This window comes from Danio rerio, chromosome 19, assembly GCF_049306965.1.
Source record: "Danio rerio strain Tuebingen ecotype United States chromosome 19, GRCz12tu, whole genome shotgun sequence".
In the NCBI taxonomy this organism is placed as follows: Eukaryota; Metazoa; Chordata; class Actinopteri; order Cypriniformes; family Danionidae; genus Danio; species Danio rerio.
In genome coordinates, this window is record NC_133194.1 from 2020001 (window position 1) to 2042500 (window position 22500).

Consider the following 22500-nt stretch of genomic DNA (forward strand, 5'->3'; position numbering starts at 1 on the left):
GTCAGAATCTGCGCATGTAAAACAGGGTTCAACGCTAAAGTTTTGTTTCTACTAGTTCAGTGGTTCTCAAACTTTTTTCATCAAGTACCACCTCAGAAAAAAATTGTCTCTCCAAGTACCACCAAAATGAGCAGTATTGAAAAACAGTAGCGTAGTAGGCCCAGTAAAGCAGCTACAACTCTGCACAGTCAAAAAATGTGGCAGATTACCTCAGAAATATAGGCTATATGTCATATAAGACATATTATATACATAATTTTTAATAAATTTTTTTAATGTGTGTAGCATGTACATGACATGTTTCATTTCTCCGCGTACCACTAGAAGGAAGCCTGCGTACCGCTAGTGGTACACGTACCACAGTTTGAGAACCATTGTACTAGTTCAATCGGGCCAGTGGTTCAGATATTTACTTGCCCTGCCAAAATTTTCCCTGTCCCCATCAACAACAAACAAAAAAAAAGGCAAGTTAGTCGTTATTTTTTTAGCTACATATTTTAAATAATGTGTCAAAAATAAATCGGTGAATCTAGAATTTCAATATTTAAAAAAATGTAATAAATGTATGATGGGCACAATTCAGTGCTATGCAAACAAAAAGTGCAGTATGGAAATTAGGTATTATTTGCAGTTTGAAATTATTTAACAAAAGGTGGCTGACTGGCATATTGTGCAAATAAATAAATCGCTTAATTTATTTCGTTGTGTTCTCATGTAAATCTCTGCTTCCAAGACGTTATAAACAGACATTTTATTTTAGCCTCATAATTTGATGTTGCCGCCATGTTGCTGTCTCTTTGTTGTACTGGTTGTTACCAGGTTACACAACAAAATACCTTTAAGCCCTTTGCAATATGCGTTTAGACGAGAGAGCTCGCGCGGAGAGAAGCTCTCAGTAAGGGACCATCGGAAAAGTGCTTCTTTTTTTTCCATTTTTCTATTTTTTTTATTTTGTTGCTTCGCTCAGCGCAGGCTCTCCCGCCTACAGAAAAAAATATCATGTTCAAAACATCAAATCAGATAAGAGGGTCCGAAAAGCAATATGGTGTATAAGACATCACAGAGAAGGTAGCATTTTAAGACTAAAAAGCTCAAGCTTAAAATGCACACTATTGACACATAGTCACAGGCAAATTAAACTTTAGTGACAAGGCGGCACTGTCCCAATCGGGCCAGTAATAATCCTGTCTACTGTCCCAAGCGTCTCTCACACTGGCCCCAGGCCATAGGGCAGTCCTTATTGTTGAGCCCTGTAAAACCTACTTTACCTCAATCCTAAATACTGCTACTTGTTAATGCATAATAATACCTTTAAAATAGACTCTAGTACCGAATAAACACAAACACTATTAATTAATTATTAGATATTAATACTAATTCACTAAAAATCTTACTAGTGACTTTTGAAATATGTACTAATTTCTGATTAATGTGTTCTAATATCTACGTAATTACGATATGATGCATGATTGTCTGTATAAATAATAGTTTGAACTATATTATTAACAAATAGTGGTATTTAGGTATATCAATATGTAATAAATATCTAATGGTTAAGTGCTAGTAAATGATTTGTAATAGTATTTGACAATTAAAGACTACTAATATATAAGCATTGTATGGTTTAGGTAATTTTTAACTTCATTTGCATACTTTTAATGTTGCGGAATTTGTTCCCTGTGGTATCGTATATCGAGATTTTTTAAGGTATCACAATAAAGTACCGTGACAACACTGATTAAAAGTAATTGTACTCAATTTTTACGTTTGTTCATATTTTTACATAAAATTGTGTTGAAGTAATCCAGCATTTTATGTTTTATTGTAGAAGTGTGAACCTATACTGGTCTCACGGTTCGGTTCGGTTACGATTATCATGCCTTCGATTCGGTTCAATTCGATATCACGGTGCATTGACGATGCTTTCCATATACAGTGTTATATTTTAGGGGGAGGCTATAACAAGCTGTCTGTATAAACACACAGACACACAGCACCACACTGTCTCTCATTCAAACACATACACAAACATACACAGCACCAAACAAACAAACAAACAAACACACACACACACACAAACACACATACACTTAAGCCCTCGCAACAGGGAGAGCTCGCGCAGAGCGGAGCAGAAAAACAGAAAAAAAGAAGCACTTTTCCGACGGTCCCTTACTAAGCTCCTCTCAGTGCGAGTTCTCCCGGCTAAACACATATTTCGAGGGCTTAAACGGAGCAGTGCTCGTAATGTTGAGCGAAAAAATAAAAAAGACAGCTGTGAAACATAACCAGCTTTGTCTTTTTGTAGGAAACACACTTTAGATCTTTTTAGGGTAAGATGTTTTTGAGTTATTGCCGTCTATAACTGAATGTGTGTCAGCAAAATCGAAAACAGAACCAACTGAACCGCGCTCATTTCTGGCGCCCCCCTGGATATACAGCGCCCTTAGCATTTGCCTATGGTGCCTATGCCACGGGCCGGCCCTGGGTTGGCTGAGTGTTGTAAATACTCACGCTTACCTCCCTTGCGACAGAGCGCATAGGAGATAAATGACGTCAGTACATAATAACCGGTTATGATTATTACTGAACCGATACCGAATTGTCCGCGTCTGCATCGCGGTGCACCGAAGAAACAATTAATTTTGACACCCCTATTTTATTGTATCTAAAAAAATAGTTCCAGTAGCATAACCTTAGATGCTATGTGTGAAACGTATTTGTTGTGCAGTAATAGTGTGTGATGTGTGTGTTTTCAGGGAATCCTCTGTGATGTTATTCTGGTGGTGGAGGGCAAACACATCCTGGCACACAGAGTGGTGCTGTCGGCCGCCAGCCACTTCTTCAGCCTCATGTTCACATGTGAGAAACACTGACGCTGATACCACATGCATACAAATATTCATCTTAATCCAATTTAAATTAAATCCTTTATGTCAAGAAAAAATCCATAGTTGGAAATACTGTGAAAAATGTTCACTTGTCCATTTATATAGGAAACTAATACAATAATAATAATAATAATAGTGGATGAAATGTGGGAACAAATATGCACAAATTGTCATACGGCTATAAGCAGTCAAGTAAGGATGAAGTTCGACTGGAAGATGAAGATGAGGTTTGTCAGAGTTCCATTAGTGGTCGCCAAATTCAGTTGTTCTATACAATTATCACAATGCTGGAGCGATTGTGGAGAAGTGGGGGACTATGTTCACATATTTTGGGAATGTCCCTAAATACAAGTGTATTGGCAGGAGGTTAACAGGGTGATTAGTAAAGTTATTATACGACATACCAATGCACCTAGTTTTTTTCTGCTTGATGGCTTCCCCCCTGATCAATTCAGTAAGTCTCACCTATTTGCACTACATATATTATTAATAACAGCGAGGAAGATAAGTACAGTGAACTGAATGAAGACCCGCCAACTTACTTTGACAGAATGGACGCAGAGGCTGAAACCAATAGACAGTTGAAGTCAGAAATATTCGCCTTCCTTTTATTTATTTTTAAAATATTTTCCAAATGATGTTTAACAGAGCAAGGAAATTATCACAGTATGTCTGATAATATTTTTTCTTCTGGAGAAAGTCTGATTTGTTTTATTTTGGCTAGAATAAAAGCAGTTTTTAATTTTTTAAAGCCATTTTAAGGACAATATTATTAGCCCCTTTAAGCTATTTTTTTTTTCGATAGTCTACTGAACAAACCACTGTACAATAACTTGCCTAATTACCCTAACCTGCCTTGTCTAGTTAATCTAATTAACCTAGTTAAGCCTTTAAATGTCACTTTAAGCTGTATAGAAGTGTCTTGAAGAATATCTAGTCAAGTATTATTTACTGTCATCATGGCAAAGATCAAATAAATCAGTTATTAGAGATGAGTTATTAAAACTATTATCACAATTATCATGTTTACAAGGCTTTTTGCACTATACTGTTCTTTATCTGCACAACTCTGGTTTACTTTGCACTCATTTGCTATATGCCCTTAATGTCATTGTATGTCATTGTATTGTTTACAATTTTATTACCTATGTATGTTTTTTAGAACACATTTTAGGTACCATGTATATACTGTAAATTTTTTTAAACTCTACTATTTTTTATATTTTTTTATATTAATGTGAAGCACCTTGGGTCTGAGCGTAACGCAATTTCGATTCTCTATATGTCTTGTACATGTGGCTGAATTGAAAATAAAGCTGACTTTGACTTTGACAAATATTCTCTCTGTTGGATACAGAAAATAGGAAAAAATAAACACAGGGGCTAATAATTCTGACTTCAACTGTATGTATATGTGTATATATATATATATATATATATATATATATATATATATATATATATATATATATATATATATTTTTTTTTTTTTTTTTTTTTTTTTGGGGGGGGGGTATTTTTTATTTTTAATGTATAATGTTCTAAAATATAAATATGTTTACAAGCGTATTTGGACTGTATTAATGCAACTCAACAGAAAAAAAATAAAAAAAATAATAGCAGAAATATAAAAATAATAATTGCAGTGTGCAGTGCGCACACACAAACACACACACACACACTGACAATAAACTTTCTAATGCTCCAAACAATTTTGGAACATTAAGTAAACTCGAAAGTTAAGTTAAACAGAAATTGGGGGGAAAAGTAAACAGGGGGGCTATTAATTCTGACTTCAACTGTATATATTTGAGAAAATAAATGACTGCAGATTTACAGTTGAAATCAGACCTTTTCCAACAGACTTGGGCATTAATCGAAACATGCTTGATCTTTGAAAGGCTGTCAGGTGCTAGGTCTTTATCGTAGTTATTGCATTTACATTGGAGTTTATTTATTTATATATCTTCTTTTCTTTTTCCACTTTTTTTAAAGCTGTCACTATTATTGAAATTTCTATCAATTATTATTTTCTATCTATTTGTTTCTTTTTTGTGATTGTAAACATTCTAAGTAAGTGTTATTTGTTAACATGTTTTTAAAAACTTTAATAAAATAAGTTCCAAAATACAAATTTACTCAAGAAATATTTAAAAAATTCATAAACACAGCACCCGCGAGACCTATATGAGACGGGCCGAGAGAAAAGGAGATGGAAAAAAAAGGAGGAAAGACAGAGTAGACCGAGAAAGGGGAGAGAAGAAAAAAAATAAATAAATAAAATTGGGGTTCGGTTCTCCAGACACGCTGCCCCTCGGTCCTCCTCTAGCTGAGAGATGCGACGACGTGCTGGGAGCCCTGTGTCCGTCTTCTGGCGTCCGGCGGCGGTTCTCCTGGCTGGCTGGCGGCATCTCTGGTCTCCCGCTCCGCTCCCGCTTCGGTGGATGGATGCAGGCTCTGGCATCATGGCGGATCGCGGCGACTCCCCCGGGTTCTGTGGGATGGCTCCCTTCAGCTCTTTCCCTTCCGGTGGTGAGCCCCGCGTCCCCTGCTCCTCCCCATGCTGGGAGACGGCAGCAGGCAGATCCTTTCCTCGCCAGCCTCAGGCCGCTCCGGCACTCTGGGCAGACGAACGGGTTTCTCCCCCACTCGGGTTAACTCCCGAACACTCGCCCCCTCTCTCAGCTGCGAGGGCATCTGGACAACACGTCCCTCCTTCTCCCGGGCTTCGGCACCACTGTAATAAAGTTCACGGCCCTTTGGCCGCCGGGAAGGAGGAGGCGGAGAACCGACGCAGTTTTAAAATGATTTATTAATAACAGTAATGGCAGCTCCTCACGGAGTCTGCCGTCAAACTGAAAGCAAAAGTAAAATATGCCCGGGCCCGGTCCTCTCTCGGCTTCCTCTGCCACCAGTCCTCCTTTTATCGTCCAGAGCTCCTTCAGTGGGATCCGAAGCAGGTGCGCACCGCAGGTGTATCCACTTGTGGGTGGCCTCACTCCGTTCCCACGGCTCTCGGCCACGCCCCCTCGCCACATTTATGTAAAAAATCAAAAGTTTAAACAAACAAACATGTTTTCAGCCTTCTTTTCACTCATACCCTTATACAGTATACTCATATTATATTACTAGTGTGGCGATGCTAGTGGAGGCCTCTGTATTCACACTTTGAATGTGTTATTGCAGCCAGTATGATGGAGGCCTCCAATCATGAGGTGGAGCTGGGTGGAGCAGAACCAGAGATCATTGAGCTGCTGGTGGAGTTCATCTACACAGCACGGTCAGGCACAATGATCAAGAAATAAACACAACAGCACAGCAAAACATTTAAAGTCATGCATTTGCGTGAGTGACTGCTGTGTGTAAAGCGTTGTTTGTGTGTGTTGGGTTTCAGAATCTCTGTGAACAGTAATAATGTCCAGTCTCTGCTAAACGCTGCTAACCAGTACCAGATCGATCCGGTCAAGAAGATGTGTGTGGACTTCCTGAAGGAGCAGGTGGACGCCACCAACTGTTTGGGTGAGTCCTCCACTTTTGCTTGAAAATTTGTTGTATTTTAGTGTTTTTTTAACATCACCATTAAAGTCTTCACATTAAAGCTCCATCTAAAATTGGTTTAAAATGAACAATGCTAACAGCAGTAGAAACTGATGTGGACAGCGCTATGAATGTTTGTAAATGAGATATGTAAATGACCCACCTGGAGCAGTGCTGTGATTGGCTGTTTTGTGTAAGGCATCAGTGCGCTGGCCGAGTGTCTGAACTGTCCAGAGCTGAAGGTGGCGGCGGATGATTTCATCCACCAGCACTTCACCAATGTCTACAAGATGGACGAGTTTCTGCAGCTGGACGTCAAACAGGTCACACACCTTCTGCAGCAGGACACGCTGACCGTCAGGGCCGAGGACCAGGTCAGGAGGAGCCACCCTTTACATGCACAAACAACAATGCACAATCATGGGCAAAAATATTGGCGCCCCTGATAAATATGAGCAAAGAATGCTGTGAAAAGAAATCTGCTTTATTTATCTATTTATTTTCTTTTATTCAAATAATTAATTGAAATAAAATAAGTAAAAAACTAGCGGAATTTTTCCCACTTTTTTCAGTTGTTTAATTTTAATTAAGTTTTTTATTATTAACAAAAAAGTATAAACAATGTAGATTTATTTTAACGTTTTTAAACTCATTTTCAAAAGAGGCCATATATAAGAAGTTATATATACAAGTTATTCTGACCATAACTGCATATTAGTAATTTTTACTGATTGCATATTAATTATTTTGATAATGATTACATATTAATAATTTTGACTGATTACATATTAATAATTTTGACTGATTGCATATTAATAATTTTGATAATGATTGCATATTAATTATTTTGACATTGATTGCATGTTAATAATTTTGACTTATTGCATATTAATACTTTTGACAATAATTGCATATTATTAATTTTGACTTATTGCATATTAATACTTTTGACTTATTGCATATTAATTATTTTGACAATAATTGCATATAATATTAATTTTGACTGATTGCATATCAATAGTTTTGACAATAATTGCATATTAATAATTTTTACTGATTGCATATTAATTATTTTGATAATGATTACATATTAATAATTTTGACTGATTGCATATTAATAATTTTGACAATGATTGCATATTAATTATTTTGACAATAATTGCATTTTAAGAATTTTGACAATAATTGCATCTTAATTATTTTGACATTGATTGCATGTTAATAATTTTGACTTATTGCATATTAATAATTTTGACAATAATTGCATATTATTAATTTTGACTTATTGCATATTAATACTTTTGACTTATTGCATATTAATTATTTTGACAATAATTGCATATAATATTAATTTTGACTGATTGCATATCAATAGTTTTGACAATAATTGCATATTAATAATTTTGATCATGACTGTATATTTATTACATTTTGACCATCACTATAAATTAATAATTGTAATAATGTTGTACTGTAATTTGTTTTATTTTGATTGTATAATACATCAGATAATTATTAATAATAATTTTGAACATGACTGTGTGTTAATATTTTGACCATGGCATATATTGATAATCTTGACTATTAATGAATATTAGTTTTTTTGACCCTGACTGTATATTATTGTGATTTTTTTTGCCATAACCATATATATTAATAATTTTGACAATAAGTGTATATGAATTATTTTGACCATGACCATATATAAATGTTTTTGACCATGACCGTATATTAATATTTTTTACCATGACGGTATATGAATAATTCTGGCTGTTAGTGTGTATGAATTATTTTGGCCATGACTGTATATCAATAATTTTTTTACATAAGGGTATAGTAATAATTTTGACTATTAGTGTATATTAATAATTTTGACCATGACTGTATATGAATAACTTTGACTATTAGTGTATATGTATTATTTTGACCATGACTGTATATTAATAATTTTGACTATTAGTGTATATTAATAATTTTGACCATGACTGTATATGAATAACTTTGACTAATAGTTTATATTAATAATTTTGACCATGACTGTATATTAATAATTTTGACTATTAGTGTATATTAATAATTTTGACCATGACTGTATATTAATAATTTTGACTATTAGTGTATATTAATACATTTTGACCATGACTGTATATTAATAATTTTGACTATTAGTGTATATTAATACATTTTGACCATGACTGTATATTAATATTTTGACCATGAGTGTATATTAATAATTTTAACCGTGGCTATATTTCTGTGTTCAGATATATGACGCAGCGGTGCGATGGCTCAAGTATGACGTGTTGAATCGACAGCACTACATCGTAGACATTCTGGGAAAGGTTCGATTCCCGCTCGTTTCCAAAAACTTCCTCAGTAAAACCGTCCAAGCCGAACCGCTGATCCAGGACAACCCAGAGTGCCTGAAAATGGTCATCTGTAAGTTACCAGCATCCGACCGCTTCACAGACTGCTTCTTTATTTAAAACGTCAATTGCATATCGTAAAAACCTTTTATTTTTTAAGCTTTTTAATTCTGCTCTAGTTCAGCTTTTTTAATTTATGTCTCCATTTAATATTATTAATTGAATTCAAATGTTCTATATTTGTTTATTAGATCAGTTTAAAAGTGACGATATTACTTTATTTTTATTTACACACAGTTAATTTAAAATTGAAGCTCGATTATGTAAAACAATACAATATATATTACATATAAAATGTATAATAATTATTATAGCGATTAAAATATATCAACAAAAATCACTAGAAAATATATACATTTAAAATCTTTTTAAACTTTTGTTGGGATGAGATTTAATTATTTAACTAATTGTTTAATTAATTGAAGGTTTATTTTTTTGGACTGTTTTTGTATTTTGTCGTTTTTATTATCTTTTTATATATTTATATTTTATTTTTTATTTCCTCCTAGCAACCATCTAGCAAGACTTTAGCAACCACCTAACAACACCTTAGCAACCACCTAGCAACAACTCAGAACACCCTAACAACAATTTAGAACACCCTAGCAACCAATATAAATACATTATGCCCCATCGATTTGCCACGCAAACCCCACTCACATTTTCTTTAGGAAATGTACAATTCTAGTTCATGCTAGAATCATGCTAGTAACATGCTAATTCATGCTAGAATTATGCTAACAACACGCTAATTCATGATAGAATCATGCTAGTAACATGCTAATTTATGCTAGAATCATGCTAACAACATGCTAATTCATGATAGAATCATGCTAGTAACATGCTAAGTCATGCTAGAATCATGCTAACAAAATGCTAATTCATGCTAGAATCATTCTAGTAACATGCTAATTCATGATAGAATCATACTAACATGCTAATTTATGCTAGAATCATGCTAACAACATGCTAATTCATGATAGAATCATGCTAGTAACATGCTAAGTCATGCTAGAATCATGCTAACAAAATGCTAATTCATGCTAGAACCATGCTAGTAACATGCTAATTCATGATAGAATCATACTAGCATGCTATTTACACTTTAAAATCACTTCAAACTTTCAGACTCGGCTTTTCAAGCCACCATAAAGTTTGTCCTTAAACTTTAATATCTAGTCTTCTGTTGTAGTGCTTTGGGTTTAAGAAAAGTGCTTTGCAAATAAAATGCATTATCATAAGATTCTGAGATATCTTAAAACTGAACATAATGACTTCAGGACTACATTTAGGTGCAAAAGATTTTTTTCCTCTGTCATCAGTTAATTGGTGTGTGTGTGTGCATGTGTGTATTCATGTGTGTGTTGTCAGGTGGTATGCGGTATCATCTTCTGTCTCCAGAAGACCGTGAGGAGCTCGGTGAGAGCAGTCGGCCGCGCCGGAAGAAACACGATTATCGCATCGCTCTGTTTGGAGGATCACAGCCACAGTCCTGTCGATACTTCAACCCCAAGGTATAGTACAGTACACACTGATGGAGGAGCATCACGCTGATACCAAACTGTCTTCCAATCAGGTCGTCTTTATCATGTTTTAAGATTGGGAGATCAACTTACATGGAAATTTTATATATAAAGCTTTTAGAAATGATTTTTTTCTTATTAAAAACACAAACAATACAAACATGAAAATAAAGCAAAGCAAAAAATCTGAAAAATGAGGCTTTTTTATGTGATGGCAGCCTAAAGGCGCCTCTCATCTGCAGAATAAAGTCATGTGCATTGCTCAGGTGTGAGTTTCTCACGGACTTCAACAGAGTGTCAAAATCTTGATGGTTCTTTGGGTCTCGTCTATCAAATCTCTATTGGATTCGGGTCAGGTGATTGGCTGGACCATTCTTGATATTCTTTCTCTGAAAGCATCTGAGGGTGCTTTCACACCTGCCTTATTTAGTTCGATTGAATCGCACTAGAGTTCGTTTTCCCTTTTGATGCGGTTCGTTTGGGCAGGTGTGAACGCAGCAATCGAACTCGAGTGCGCACCAAAAGCGGACCACATAAGCGTAGAAGAGGTGGTCTCGGTATGCCTTCAAACGAACCCTGGAGCGGTTTGTTTGTGGTGAGAATATGATCCGTACTAAAACAGGTCCAACCGCAAAAAGTACTGCGTTTTTTTTTTTTTTTTTGTGTGTGTTTTTGACAAAAGGTACAGTACATTAAAGGTATTCAATAACAAAGGTATTTTCGTTTTTTCTTTTCTTTTTTTTTTTAACCATACATAAATTGAAAAAAAAGACAAATTAACATAATAATAAAAAAAATGATGAAAAGGAAATGCATTAAATAAAAAATATAATAATAAAAATGAAAATAAAATAAATTTACAGAAAATAAAAAATAAATAAAAAAATAAATTAATAAAAATAAAAAATAAAAAAATAAAAATAAAAAAGGGGTGGGTGGGGGTGGGGTTGGGAATTTATGGTTGGAGGAGTACATTAGTCTCAATATGAATTATTAGAGGGTCCCATGTTTTGAAAAATGTTTTGGTTGATCCTCTGAGAAAATATTTAATTTTTTCTGTTTTCAAAAATAGCATTACATCACTAAGCCAAAGTGACAGTTTAGGTGGCATTGGTAGTACTGCGCTTTTTGAAATAATCCAGCTGCCGTAGGCTGATGCGCTGTGCATTATGGGATATGGAGGAAAAATATTTGTTGACAGCGCTTTACCAACAGAGAGAGAGAGAGAGAGAAAAACATTAACCTAATGTATCGTTGGTAATATTTCCACGAGATGACCATGTCGCAGTTTAGCTAAAATAATTCAAGCCTCCTCCTGAAGGGACGAGCGATGCATTAAAACATTGTTTTAATACAGCTGCAGCCGCGCTTCATTCTCGAAATGTATAGTTTGTCTAAAAAGCAGGCATACAATCAGCAGCGTAGTCGTCCCCCCAGAGTAAAAACGACATTTTGTGTCTGCTGGTTTGTTTACTTGTGGAAGTTCATTGGCATTTTCCCGCACTTGAATTCTGACCAATCAATAAGCAGTTTATGAAATATGTTCAACAACATCTGGCCAATGAGAGATGTGGATTTCGTCAGATGACTGCAATTTGGTTAGTTTCAACTGGTTCGGATCAAAGCCAGCAGTGTGGTGTGAAAACGACCCAAAGACGGCAAAAGATGCAACAATGCAATGTGAAAGCACCCTGAGAGTCTCCTTGTCTGTGTTTTTGGATCATTGTCTTGCTGAAATGGTTTCATCTTCATCCTCCTGCTAATTTAGATGTTAATAATATTCATTAACACTGAGGAAGAGCAGAAGGTTGCTGAAGAACTACTGAGAGATTTTAGCTGCTGTCTGGGCTTTCACTGCCCAAATACACCTCCATTCCTTCATATGTTCACTACTTTTTCCCTGCGTCATTTCATTTAATTACTCATAACTTCATTTGTAAACTAATTAGTTTTGTTTTCTTTGCATATGTGGATTTATTTGGTGGTTATCAACATCTGGCGAGAGTTTCAAGTCAACAGCACCTTTGGAAACAGGTTTTCTGGGAAAAATGCTGACATGTTCAATACTCATTTCCCCCACCATATCTGTGTGTGTGTTTCAGGACTACAGCTGGTCTGATATCCGATGTCCATTTGAGAAGCGTCGGGACGCGGCGTCAGTGTTCTGGGATAATGTGGTTTATATTCTGGGCGGCTCGCAGCTCTTCCCTATTAAACGCATGGACTGCTATAACGTGGTGAAGGACAGCTGGTACTCCAAACTCGGACCCCCGAACCCTCGCGACAGCCTGGCCGCCTGCGCATCCAAAGGCAAGATCTACACCTCTGGAGGATCCGAAGTGGGTCAGTCGGCTTTTTTTTTTAACATATGAAGGGCGGCACGGTCAGCACTGTGGCCTCACAGCAAGAAGGTCGCTGGTTCGAGTCTTGGCGTTTCAATGTGGAGTTTGCATGTTCTCCCCGTGTTGGCATGGGTTTCCTCCGGGTTCCCCCACAGTCCAAACACATGCACTATAGGGGAATTGGGTGAAGTGTATGGGTGTTTCCCAGTACTGGGTTGCAGCAAAAAAGGCATCCGCTGTGTAAAACATATGTTTGAATGGTTGAAGGTTCATTCTGCTGTGGCGACCCCTCATAAATAAAGGGACTAAGCTGAAGGAAATTGAATGAATATGAAGAAAACACTTGATTTTTCATGATTTTTGCAGCATTCACGTGTAATCTAACGTAGCCTAACTATATATTTGTTGGCTGTATTAATACCCAAAAGGTCATATTTCTAGGGTGATGACTTAATTAAATAATAATAATCAATACATATATAATAATGTAACTAATTAATTAATTAAAAGCTAAATTTTAATATCTCAATAGCAGATTTGAATGTAAATATGATGTCTTATATGAGAACGCTCAGACTGACCGCTCTGTTTATTCTAGTAATAGCAGAATTCTAATAGTTTCAGTGGTAAAAGGTATTAAACTTCATGTTCTGATTCCCGTATACTCCCTGGATGATTTGACAGATAACAACCCTCTTTCTGCTGTTGTCAGGAAGCTCGGCTCTGAATCTGTTCGAGTGTTATGACACGCGCACTGAGGCCTGGCAGACGAAGCCTAACATGCTGATGCCGCGCTGCAGCCACGGCTCGGTGGAGGCCAACGGGCTAATCTACGTCTGCGGAGGCAGTCTGGGTAACAACGTGTCTGGAAGAGTCCTGAACGACTGCGAGGTTTACGACCCCAACACTGAAGAGTGCGTCACATACACACACTTCATGTCATCTAAAGCTCCATCCTACTTTTAGGCAACACTTTAGTTTAAGTAACAATCCGCACCATTAACTATTGGCTTATTATCTGCCTATTATTAAGATATGAACTGTTTATTAGCAGTTATTAAGTATGATCTTATTTTAATTAACTAATACCTAATTAATTAGCAGCTAATTAGTAGTTTATTGAGATAAAAGTATTACATAATGGTTTGCTAATAGTGTGAATTGTACATGCACTAATTTAGTTTATGTACTAATTCCCACTATTAATTACTGGCTTATTGCAGTATTTAATAAAAGTATGATCTTATTCTGCATCGCTAAACCTACCCAACACCTAAAACCAACTACTACATTCATAACTATCAATATTAATAACTATTAACACAAAATTATAACTTTGTTGAGCTTAGTCTTTGTTAATGATTTGTTAATAGCAAGAATTGTGCCTTAAATTAACATGTAGAGTCTTTTTAAAATTATATTTCATGAACATATATTCTTTAATTTGATGTAATCTGCTTAAATAAGACTTTTAAAGTCGTTTTTATTAAGATTGTGGTCCAAAAATGTAGATTTTATTAAAATTTCATTGTTTGTTTGCATTTATTTGTGTACTATTTTAGTACTTCGTAATATTTGGATCAGCTTTTATTTTAGATTTTAATTTAGGTTTTAGTCATTTTTGATGTGATTTTTGCCGTTTTTAGTTTCTTATTTTTCTGTTTAAATGAATTTTTGCTGCAGATTTTGTGTGTTTTCCTGTGCTTTTATCATTGATGTAAACTTTTTTAATATTTTCGTTTAGTTTATGTTGTGTTTGTTTATATACGCTTGTTTTTTTCTTTCATTTATATGCTTTGGTATTTTGATTTGCTTTTTAAAATTTCGATTTGTATCAGTTTTAATAATGTTGTTTTGCACTTTTTTTATTAGCTTTACATTTATATTTAGGGACCGAGCACCGAACGGTGCAAGGCCCTATTGGAATTGCTCCGTTTATTAGGGACCGAGCACCGAAACGGTGCGTAGGCCCTATTGGAATTGCTCCGTTTATTATTATTATTATTATTATTATTATTATTATTATTATTATTCTCTCCAATGAATCGCGATTTAGAGGGGCTAAACATGCCCGAAAACTCACGCAACTTTGCACACGCCTCAGAAGTGGCGAAAATTTACGTTTGTTAAGGGCTTCGGAAGTGGGCGTGGCAAAATGACTCGACAGCGCCACCTAGAAAAATTAAACGGACGAGCCCCCGATCCACGAATCACGCACATGCACGAAAATTGTCACACACCTCAAACATGCCAAAACATACGAAAAAGTCTCTTGGAGCCATATCTCAAACCCAACAGGAAGTCGGATATTTTTAACTTCCTGCGGCGAAAAAGTGGCGTTTTTGCCATTTCCAGGCGTTGTACTTTAACGAACTCCTCCTAGGGATTTTATCCGATCGACACCAAAATTCAGTTTTGTCATCTAAAGGCCTGAGCGATGTTAAATTGCGAAGCTTTAGAGTTTTCGTCGATGGGCGTGTCCGTGGCGGCCTCGCAAACTTTGACGATTCGCCACAAAACAGGAAGTCGTTATAACTCAGGCATGCATGATCCAATCTGCTTCAAATTTCACACGTTTGATAACAGTCTTGACCTGAACACATTTACATGCCGATATCCAGATGCAGTTATAGCGCCACCTGCTGGCCACAGGAAATGACATGTTTTACACTGTAACAAACTCCTCCCACAAATTTTATGGTATCAGCACCAAATTTGAGTGGCGTCATCTGAAAAATCTATCGGTGATATATTGTGAAGATCTAGAGTTTTTGCAGAGGGGCGTGTCCGTGGCGGCATGACAAACCTCAACGCTTCGCCATGGAACAGGAAGTCCTTATAACTGAACCACACAAAGTCCGATCAGCCTGAAACTTCATATGGTTGATAAAAGTCCGTCCCTGAACACATCCACATAACAATATTGAAGTGGGCGTGGCAAAATGACTCGACAGCGCCACCTATAAAAATTAAACGGACGAGCCCCTGATCTACAAATCACATACATGCACGAAAATTGACACACACCTCAAACACGCCCAAACATACGAAAAAGTCTCTTGGAGCCATATCTCAAACACAACAGGAAGTCGAATATTTTTAACTTCCTGCTGCAAATAAGTGGCATTTTTGCCATTTCCAGGCGTTGTATCTTAACAAACTCCTCCAAGGGATTTTATTCTATCGACACGAACATTGGCTTTTGTCATCTAAAGGCCTTGGCGATGTTAAATTGCGAAGCTTTAGAGTTTTTGTCGATGGGCGTGTCCGTGGCGGCCCCGCAAACTTTGACGATTCGCCACAAAACAGGAAGTCGTTATTACTCAGGCATGCATTATCCGATCTGCATCAAAATTCACATGTTTGATAAGAGTCCAGACCAGAACATGTTTACATGCCAATATCCAGATACAGTTATAGCGCCACCTGCTGGCCACAGGAAAAGACATGTTTTGCACTGTAACAAACTCCTCCCACAAATTTTATGGTATTAGCACATAATTTGAGTGGTGTCATCTGAAAGCTCTAGCGATGATATATTGTGAAGATCTAGAGTTTTTGCAGAGGGGCGTGTCCGTGGCGGCATGACAAACCTCAACGCTTCGCCATGGAACAGGAAGTCCTTATAACTCAACCACACAATGTCTGATCTGCCTGAAACTTCACATTTTTGATAAGATTCCTCTATTGAAGGCATCTACATGCCAATCTTGAGTCACAGTTATAGCGCCACCTGCTGACAGGAGGAAGTTTGGCATAAATGTGTGATTTTCTCAGGTTCTTTATATATATCGGCTTAAATTATTATTGTTCGCTGTTCTCTGTCATCCTAAGGCCACCGGGCGGCGGTGAGCCCGGGTGCGAGGTCCCTATCATCGCTGCTTGCAGCTTTAATTATTATTATTCTTCCGACTTCTTCCGCGGAATGAATCGCAGTTTTGAGGGGCTAAACATGCCCGAAAACTCACGAAACTTTGCACACGCCTCAGAAGTGGCGAAAATTTACGTTTGTTATGGGCTTCGGAAGTGGGCGTGGCAAAATGACTCGACAGCGCCACCTATAAAAATTAAATCGACGAGCCCCCGATCCACGAATCACGCACATGCATGAAAATCGGCACACCCCTCAAACACACCAAAACATACGAAAAAGTCTCAAGGAGCCATATCTCAAACCCAACAGGAAGTCGGATATTTTTAACTTCCTGCAGCGAAAAAGTGGCGTTTTTGCCATTTCCAGGCGTTGTATTTTAACGAACTCCTCCTAGGGATTTTATCCGATCGACACCAAAATTGGGTTTTGTCATCTAAAGGCCTTGGCGATGTTAAATTGCGAAGCTTTAGAGTTTTCGTCGATGGGGGTGTCCGTGGCGGCCTCTCAAACTTTGACGATTCGCCACAAAACAGGAAGTCGTTATAACTCAGGCATGCATTATCCGATCTGCTTCAACTTTCACACGTTTGATAAGAGTCCTGACCTGAACACGTTTACATGCTGATATCCAGATACAGTTATAGCGCCACCTGCTGGCCACAGGAAATGACATGTTTTACAGAGTAACAAACTCCTCCCACAAATTTTATCGTATTAGCACCAAAATTGGGTAGTGTTATCTAAAAGCTCTAGCGATGATATATTGTGAAGATCTAGAGTTTTCGGAGAGGGGCGTGTCCGTGGCGGCATGACAAACCTCAACGCTTCGCCATTGACCAGGAAGGCTTTATAACTCAACCACACAATGTCTGATCTGCCTGAAACTTCACATGGTTGATAAAAGTCCTCTCCTGAACACATCCACATAACAATATTGAAGTGGGCGTGGCTAATAGACTCGACAGCGCCACCTACCAAAATTAATCGGACGAGCCCCTGATATATGAATCACACACATGCACGAAAATTGGCACACACCTCAAACACGCCAAAACATAGGAAAAAGTCTCTTGGAGCCATATCTCAAACCCAACAGGAAGTCAGATATTTTTAACTTCCTGCTGTAAAAAAGTGGTGTTTTTGCCATTTCCAGGCGTTGTATTATAACAAACTCCTCCTAGGGATTTTATCCGATCAACACCAAAATTTGGTTTTGTCATCTAAAGGCCTTGGCGATGTTAAATTGCGAAGCTTTTGAGTTTTTATAGATGGGCGTGTCCGTGGCGGCCTCGCAAACTTTGACTATTCGCCACAAAACAGGCAGTCGTTATAACTCAAGCATGCATTATGCGATCTGTCTCAAAATTCACAGGCTTGATTAGAGTCCTGACCTGAACAAGTTTACATGCCGATATCCAGATACAGTTATAGCGCCACCTGCTGGCCACAGGAAATGACATGTTTTACACTGTAACAAACTCTTCCCACAAATTTTATCGTATCAGCACTAAAATTGGGTGGTGTTATCTGAAAGCTCTAGTGGTGATATTTTGTAAAGATCTAGAGTTTTTGCGGAGGGGCGTATCCGTGGCGGCATGACAAACCTCAACGCTTCGCCATGGAACAGGAAGTCCTTATAACTCAACCATACAATATCCGATCTGCCTAAAACTTCACATGGTTGATAAATGTCCTCTACTGAACATATCCACATAACAATTTTGAATCTGTCATTACGCCACCTGCTGGCAGAAGGTAGTTTGGCTTATAACACAGCCACACAATGTCTAATCTGCCTGAAACTTCACATGGTTGATTAAATTCCTCTCCTGAAGACATCTATATGCCAATCTTGAGTCTCAGTTATAGCGCCACCTGCTGACAGGAGGAAGTTTGCCATAAATCTGTGATTTCCTTAGATTTTTTTATATATATCGGCTTAAATTATTATTGTTCGCTGTTCTCTGTCATCGTGAGGTCACCGGGCGGCGGTGAGCCCGGGTGCGAGGTCCCTATCATCGCTGCTTGCAGCTTTAATTATTATTATTATTATTATTATTATTATTATTCTTTTCCGGAATGAATCGCGATTTTGAGGGGCTAAACATGCCCGAAAACTCACGGAACTTTGCACACGCCTCAGAAGTGGCGAAAATTTACGTTTATTATGGGTCTCGGAAGTGGGCGTGGCAAAATGACTCGACAGCGCCACCTAGAAAAATTAAACGGACGAGCCCCCGATCTACGAATCACGCACATGCACGAAAATTGGCACACACCTCAAACACACCAAAACATACGAAAAAGTCTCTTGGAGCCATATCTCAAACCCAACAGGAAGTCGGATATTTTTGACTTCCCGCGGCGAAAAAGTGGCGTTTTTTCCATTTCCAGGTGTTGTATTTTAACGAACTCCTCCTAGGGATTTTATCCGATCGACACCAAAATTGGGTTTTGTCATCTTAAAGCCTTGGCGATGTTAAATTGCGAAGCTTTAGAGTTTTCGTCGATGGGCGTGTCGGTGGCGGCCTCGCAAAGTTTGACGATTCGCCACAAAACAGGAAGTCGTTATAACTCAGACATGCATTATCCGATCTGCCTCAAAAATCACACGCTTGATAACAGTCCTGACCTGAACACGTTTACATGCCAATATCCAGATACAGTTACAGCGCCACCTGCTGGCCACAGGAAATGACATGTTTTACAAAGTAACAAACTCCTCCCACAAATTTTATCGTATCAGCACCAAAATTGGGTAGTGTTATCTAAAAGCTCTAGTGATGATATATTGTGAAGATCTAGAGTTTTCGGAGAGGGGCGTGTCCATGGCGGCATGACAAACCTCAATGCTTCGCCATTGACCTGGAAGGCTTCATAACTCAACCCCACAATGTCTGATCAGCCTGAAACTTCACATGGTTGGTAAAAGTCTTCTCCTGAACACATCCACATAACAATATTGAAGTGGGCGTGGCAAATCAACTCGACAGCGCCACCTAAAAAAATTAATTGCATGAGCCCCTGATATACGAATCATGCACATGCACGAAAATTGGCACACACCTCAAACATGCCAAAACATACGAAAAAGTCTCTTGGTGCCATATCTCAAACTCAACAGGAAGTCGGATATTTTTAACTTCCTGCTGAAAAAAAGTGGCGTTTTTGCCATTTCCAGACGTTGTATTTTAACGAACTCCTCCTAGGGATTTTATCCGATCAACACCAAAATTTGGTTTTGTCATCTAAAGGCCTTGGCGATGTTAAATTGCGAAGCTTTAGAGTTTTCGCAGAGGGGTGTGTCAGTGGTGGCATGACAAACCTCAACGCTTCGCCATTGACCAGGAAGTCCTTATAACTCAACCACACAATGTCCGATCTGCCTGAAACTTCACATGGTTGATAAAAGTCCTCTTCTGAACACATCCACATAACAATATTGAGTCAGTCATAGCGCCACCTGCTGGCAACCAGAAGTTTGGCTGATAACTCAGCCACACAATGTTTGACCTGCCTGAAAATTCACATGGTTGAATAAAATCCTCTCCTGAAGACATCTACAAGCCAATATCAAGTCACAGTCATAGCGCCACCTGCTGACAACAGGAAGTTACTTATAACTCAGGCAAGCAATGTTCGATCTGCCTGAAAAATTACATGGTTGATAAAATTTATCTCCTAAAGACATCTACATGCCAATATTGACACACAGTCCAAGCGCAACCTGCTGACAGGAGGAAGTTTGGCATAAATCTGTGATTTTCTCAGGTTTTTTAAATATATATTGGCTTAAATTAATATTGTTCGCTGTTCTCTGTCATCCTGAGAACACCGGGCGGCGGTGAGCCCGGGTGCGAGGTCCCTATCATCGCTGCTTGCAGCTTTAATTCTAATTGTAACTTCAGTTTTTGTAATATTATTGCTTCAGCTCTAACTTAATTTTCAAAGCGGACACGTAAAACCTTTTAAGTCTATTATTATTGTTATTTCTTTTTTTAAGTGCAAGTTTTTCATCTAGCATTTGTATTTAGTTCTATTTCAAATGTAAGTACATAATAACAGTAATGTGTGTGTGTGTGTGTTTTCTGTCAGATGGAGGGGTCTCTGTGGGATGCGAGAGGCTCGTAAGAATCACGGTCTGGTGGTCGTGAACTCAAGAATATACGCCGTCGGCGGACAGAATACACTGGGTATGTTTCTGTGTTAATAAGTACTCTTCTTGTGCAAAAACTATTGTTTTAATAAGAAATAGATGTCTTAAAAATACACTATATTCTAGTGTAAAGGCCTGTTCACACATAGCACGATAGCAATAAAGATAACAATAAAAACCCCTGTCTAAAAATCATTCTGCATGTAAAACATTTTGATTTGGTCATTTTTCTTTATCCAGATAAATTATGATAAATGAAGCTCTTCAGATCGTCAGAGAGTAGCAGCAGGCGATATAAATGCTAAGATAAGTCTTAGTTACTAAAACTACAAGCCTTTTTTAAAAATAAAACGGCAGCACAGTTTAGACCGCAGAAATAATGATTAAGATATCATTAGGATTACTGTTAAAACAGATAATAAATGACAAAACGCTGACAGCCAGTTAGAAACTATTAAAATATAAAGAGCATTTAAAGCTACAGGCGACATTGTGCAGAAGCTCTGCTTGTTGTTAAGCCCTCTTTTCAAAGATCATTTAGAGATAATGACTGTCTAGTAAACAGTTGGTTAAACCATGGGAAATAATAATACAACAATACATTTAATTTATGCAAGCCAGTCTAGCAAATTGAAGAATGAAAAGATTAAGTTACATGAGCTGGATTCACTGGTCAATAGCACATTGAGGACATCTGCTGGTTACAAGGGGGTGATGCAAAAAAACAGCGCATGCAGTATTCCACAGAAATAATCATTTATGATTTATTTATAATTAATAAAGATAATTACCAATTTATTTAATTAATTAGTGGTGTTTTATTCTACTACAATGACTACGATTGCTAAATTCGCTATTTGATTAGATAGATTAAGTTACATGAGCTGGATTCACTGGTCAATAGCACATTGAGGACATCTGCTGGTTACAAGGGGGTGATGCAAAAAAACAGCGCATGCAGTATTCCACAGAAATAATCATTTATGATTTATTTATAATTAATAAAGATAATTACCAATTTATTTAATTAATTAGTGGTGTTTTATTCTACTACAATGACTACGATTGCTAAATTCGCTATTTGATTAGATAGATTAAGTTACATGAGCTGGATTCACTGGTCAATAGCACATTGAGGACATCTGCTGGTTACAAGGGGGTAATGCAAAAAAACAGCGCGCACAGAATTCCACAGAAATAATAATTTATGATTTATTTATAATTAATATAGATAATTACCAATTTATTTATTCAGTTAGTGATGTTTAATTCCGTTGTACTGTCTGCGGTCGCTAAATTCACTGTTTGATTAGATTAACCGTACGTTCACACCGAAAGCGGCGAGAGCGTCCAAGGTCGCTCTGGCTTCCCTGGCGACAATGCTGTCTGCTTTCAGCTCCTGCGGCGAGAGCGTCAACTCGCTACATTGATCTCATATTTAAAGGAGCCGTTGCAACATATCAGTTACATTCCTGCATAAAACATGTTTCTAGCGTGAAAATGTTGCGCACTTCTTATCAAATTAATTTAACAATGGAAGATCAAGTTGCGTGTGGTGTGGCTTTGCTCTATTTATCCAATGTGTGTCCATATGTCTGAAATATCCTGAAGCAGCAGTACTGTTTTGTACTGTCACATCGCGTGAGATTCCCGCTTTTTTAAGATAAATTTATATAACATTAATGAACATCAGTAACTCGCCAGTAACTTATTTAATGTATGTTCCTGTAGGAAAAGTTTGTAAATAATTGGAA

At 37.4% G+C, this 22500-nt stretch overlaps 1 protein-coding gene across 3 annotated transcripts in view; it reads left to right on the forward strand.

The window, feature by feature from the left end:
• The window catches only part of klhl7 (kelch-like family member 7), a 28255-nt gene that overhangs the window by 840 nt on the left and 4915 nt on the right, over nt 1–22500 (forward strand). For all 3 annotated transcript variants that reach the window (XR_012394502.1, XR_012394503.1, NM_200877.2), the window contains 9 exon segments: nt 2757–2859; nt 6075–6168; nt 6283–6407; nt 6624–6799; nt 8690–8864; nt 10223–10365; nt 12477–12717; nt 13429–13630; nt 20686–20783. Coding sequence is in view for 1 of the 3 variants with exons in the window: in NM_200877.2 (NP_957171.2) it covers nt 2757–2859; nt 6075–6168; nt 6283–6407; nt 6624–6799; nt 8690–8864; nt 10223–10365; nt 12477–12717; nt 13429–13630; nt 20686–20783 (1357 nt within the window). In the remaining 2 variants the exon portion in view is untranslated.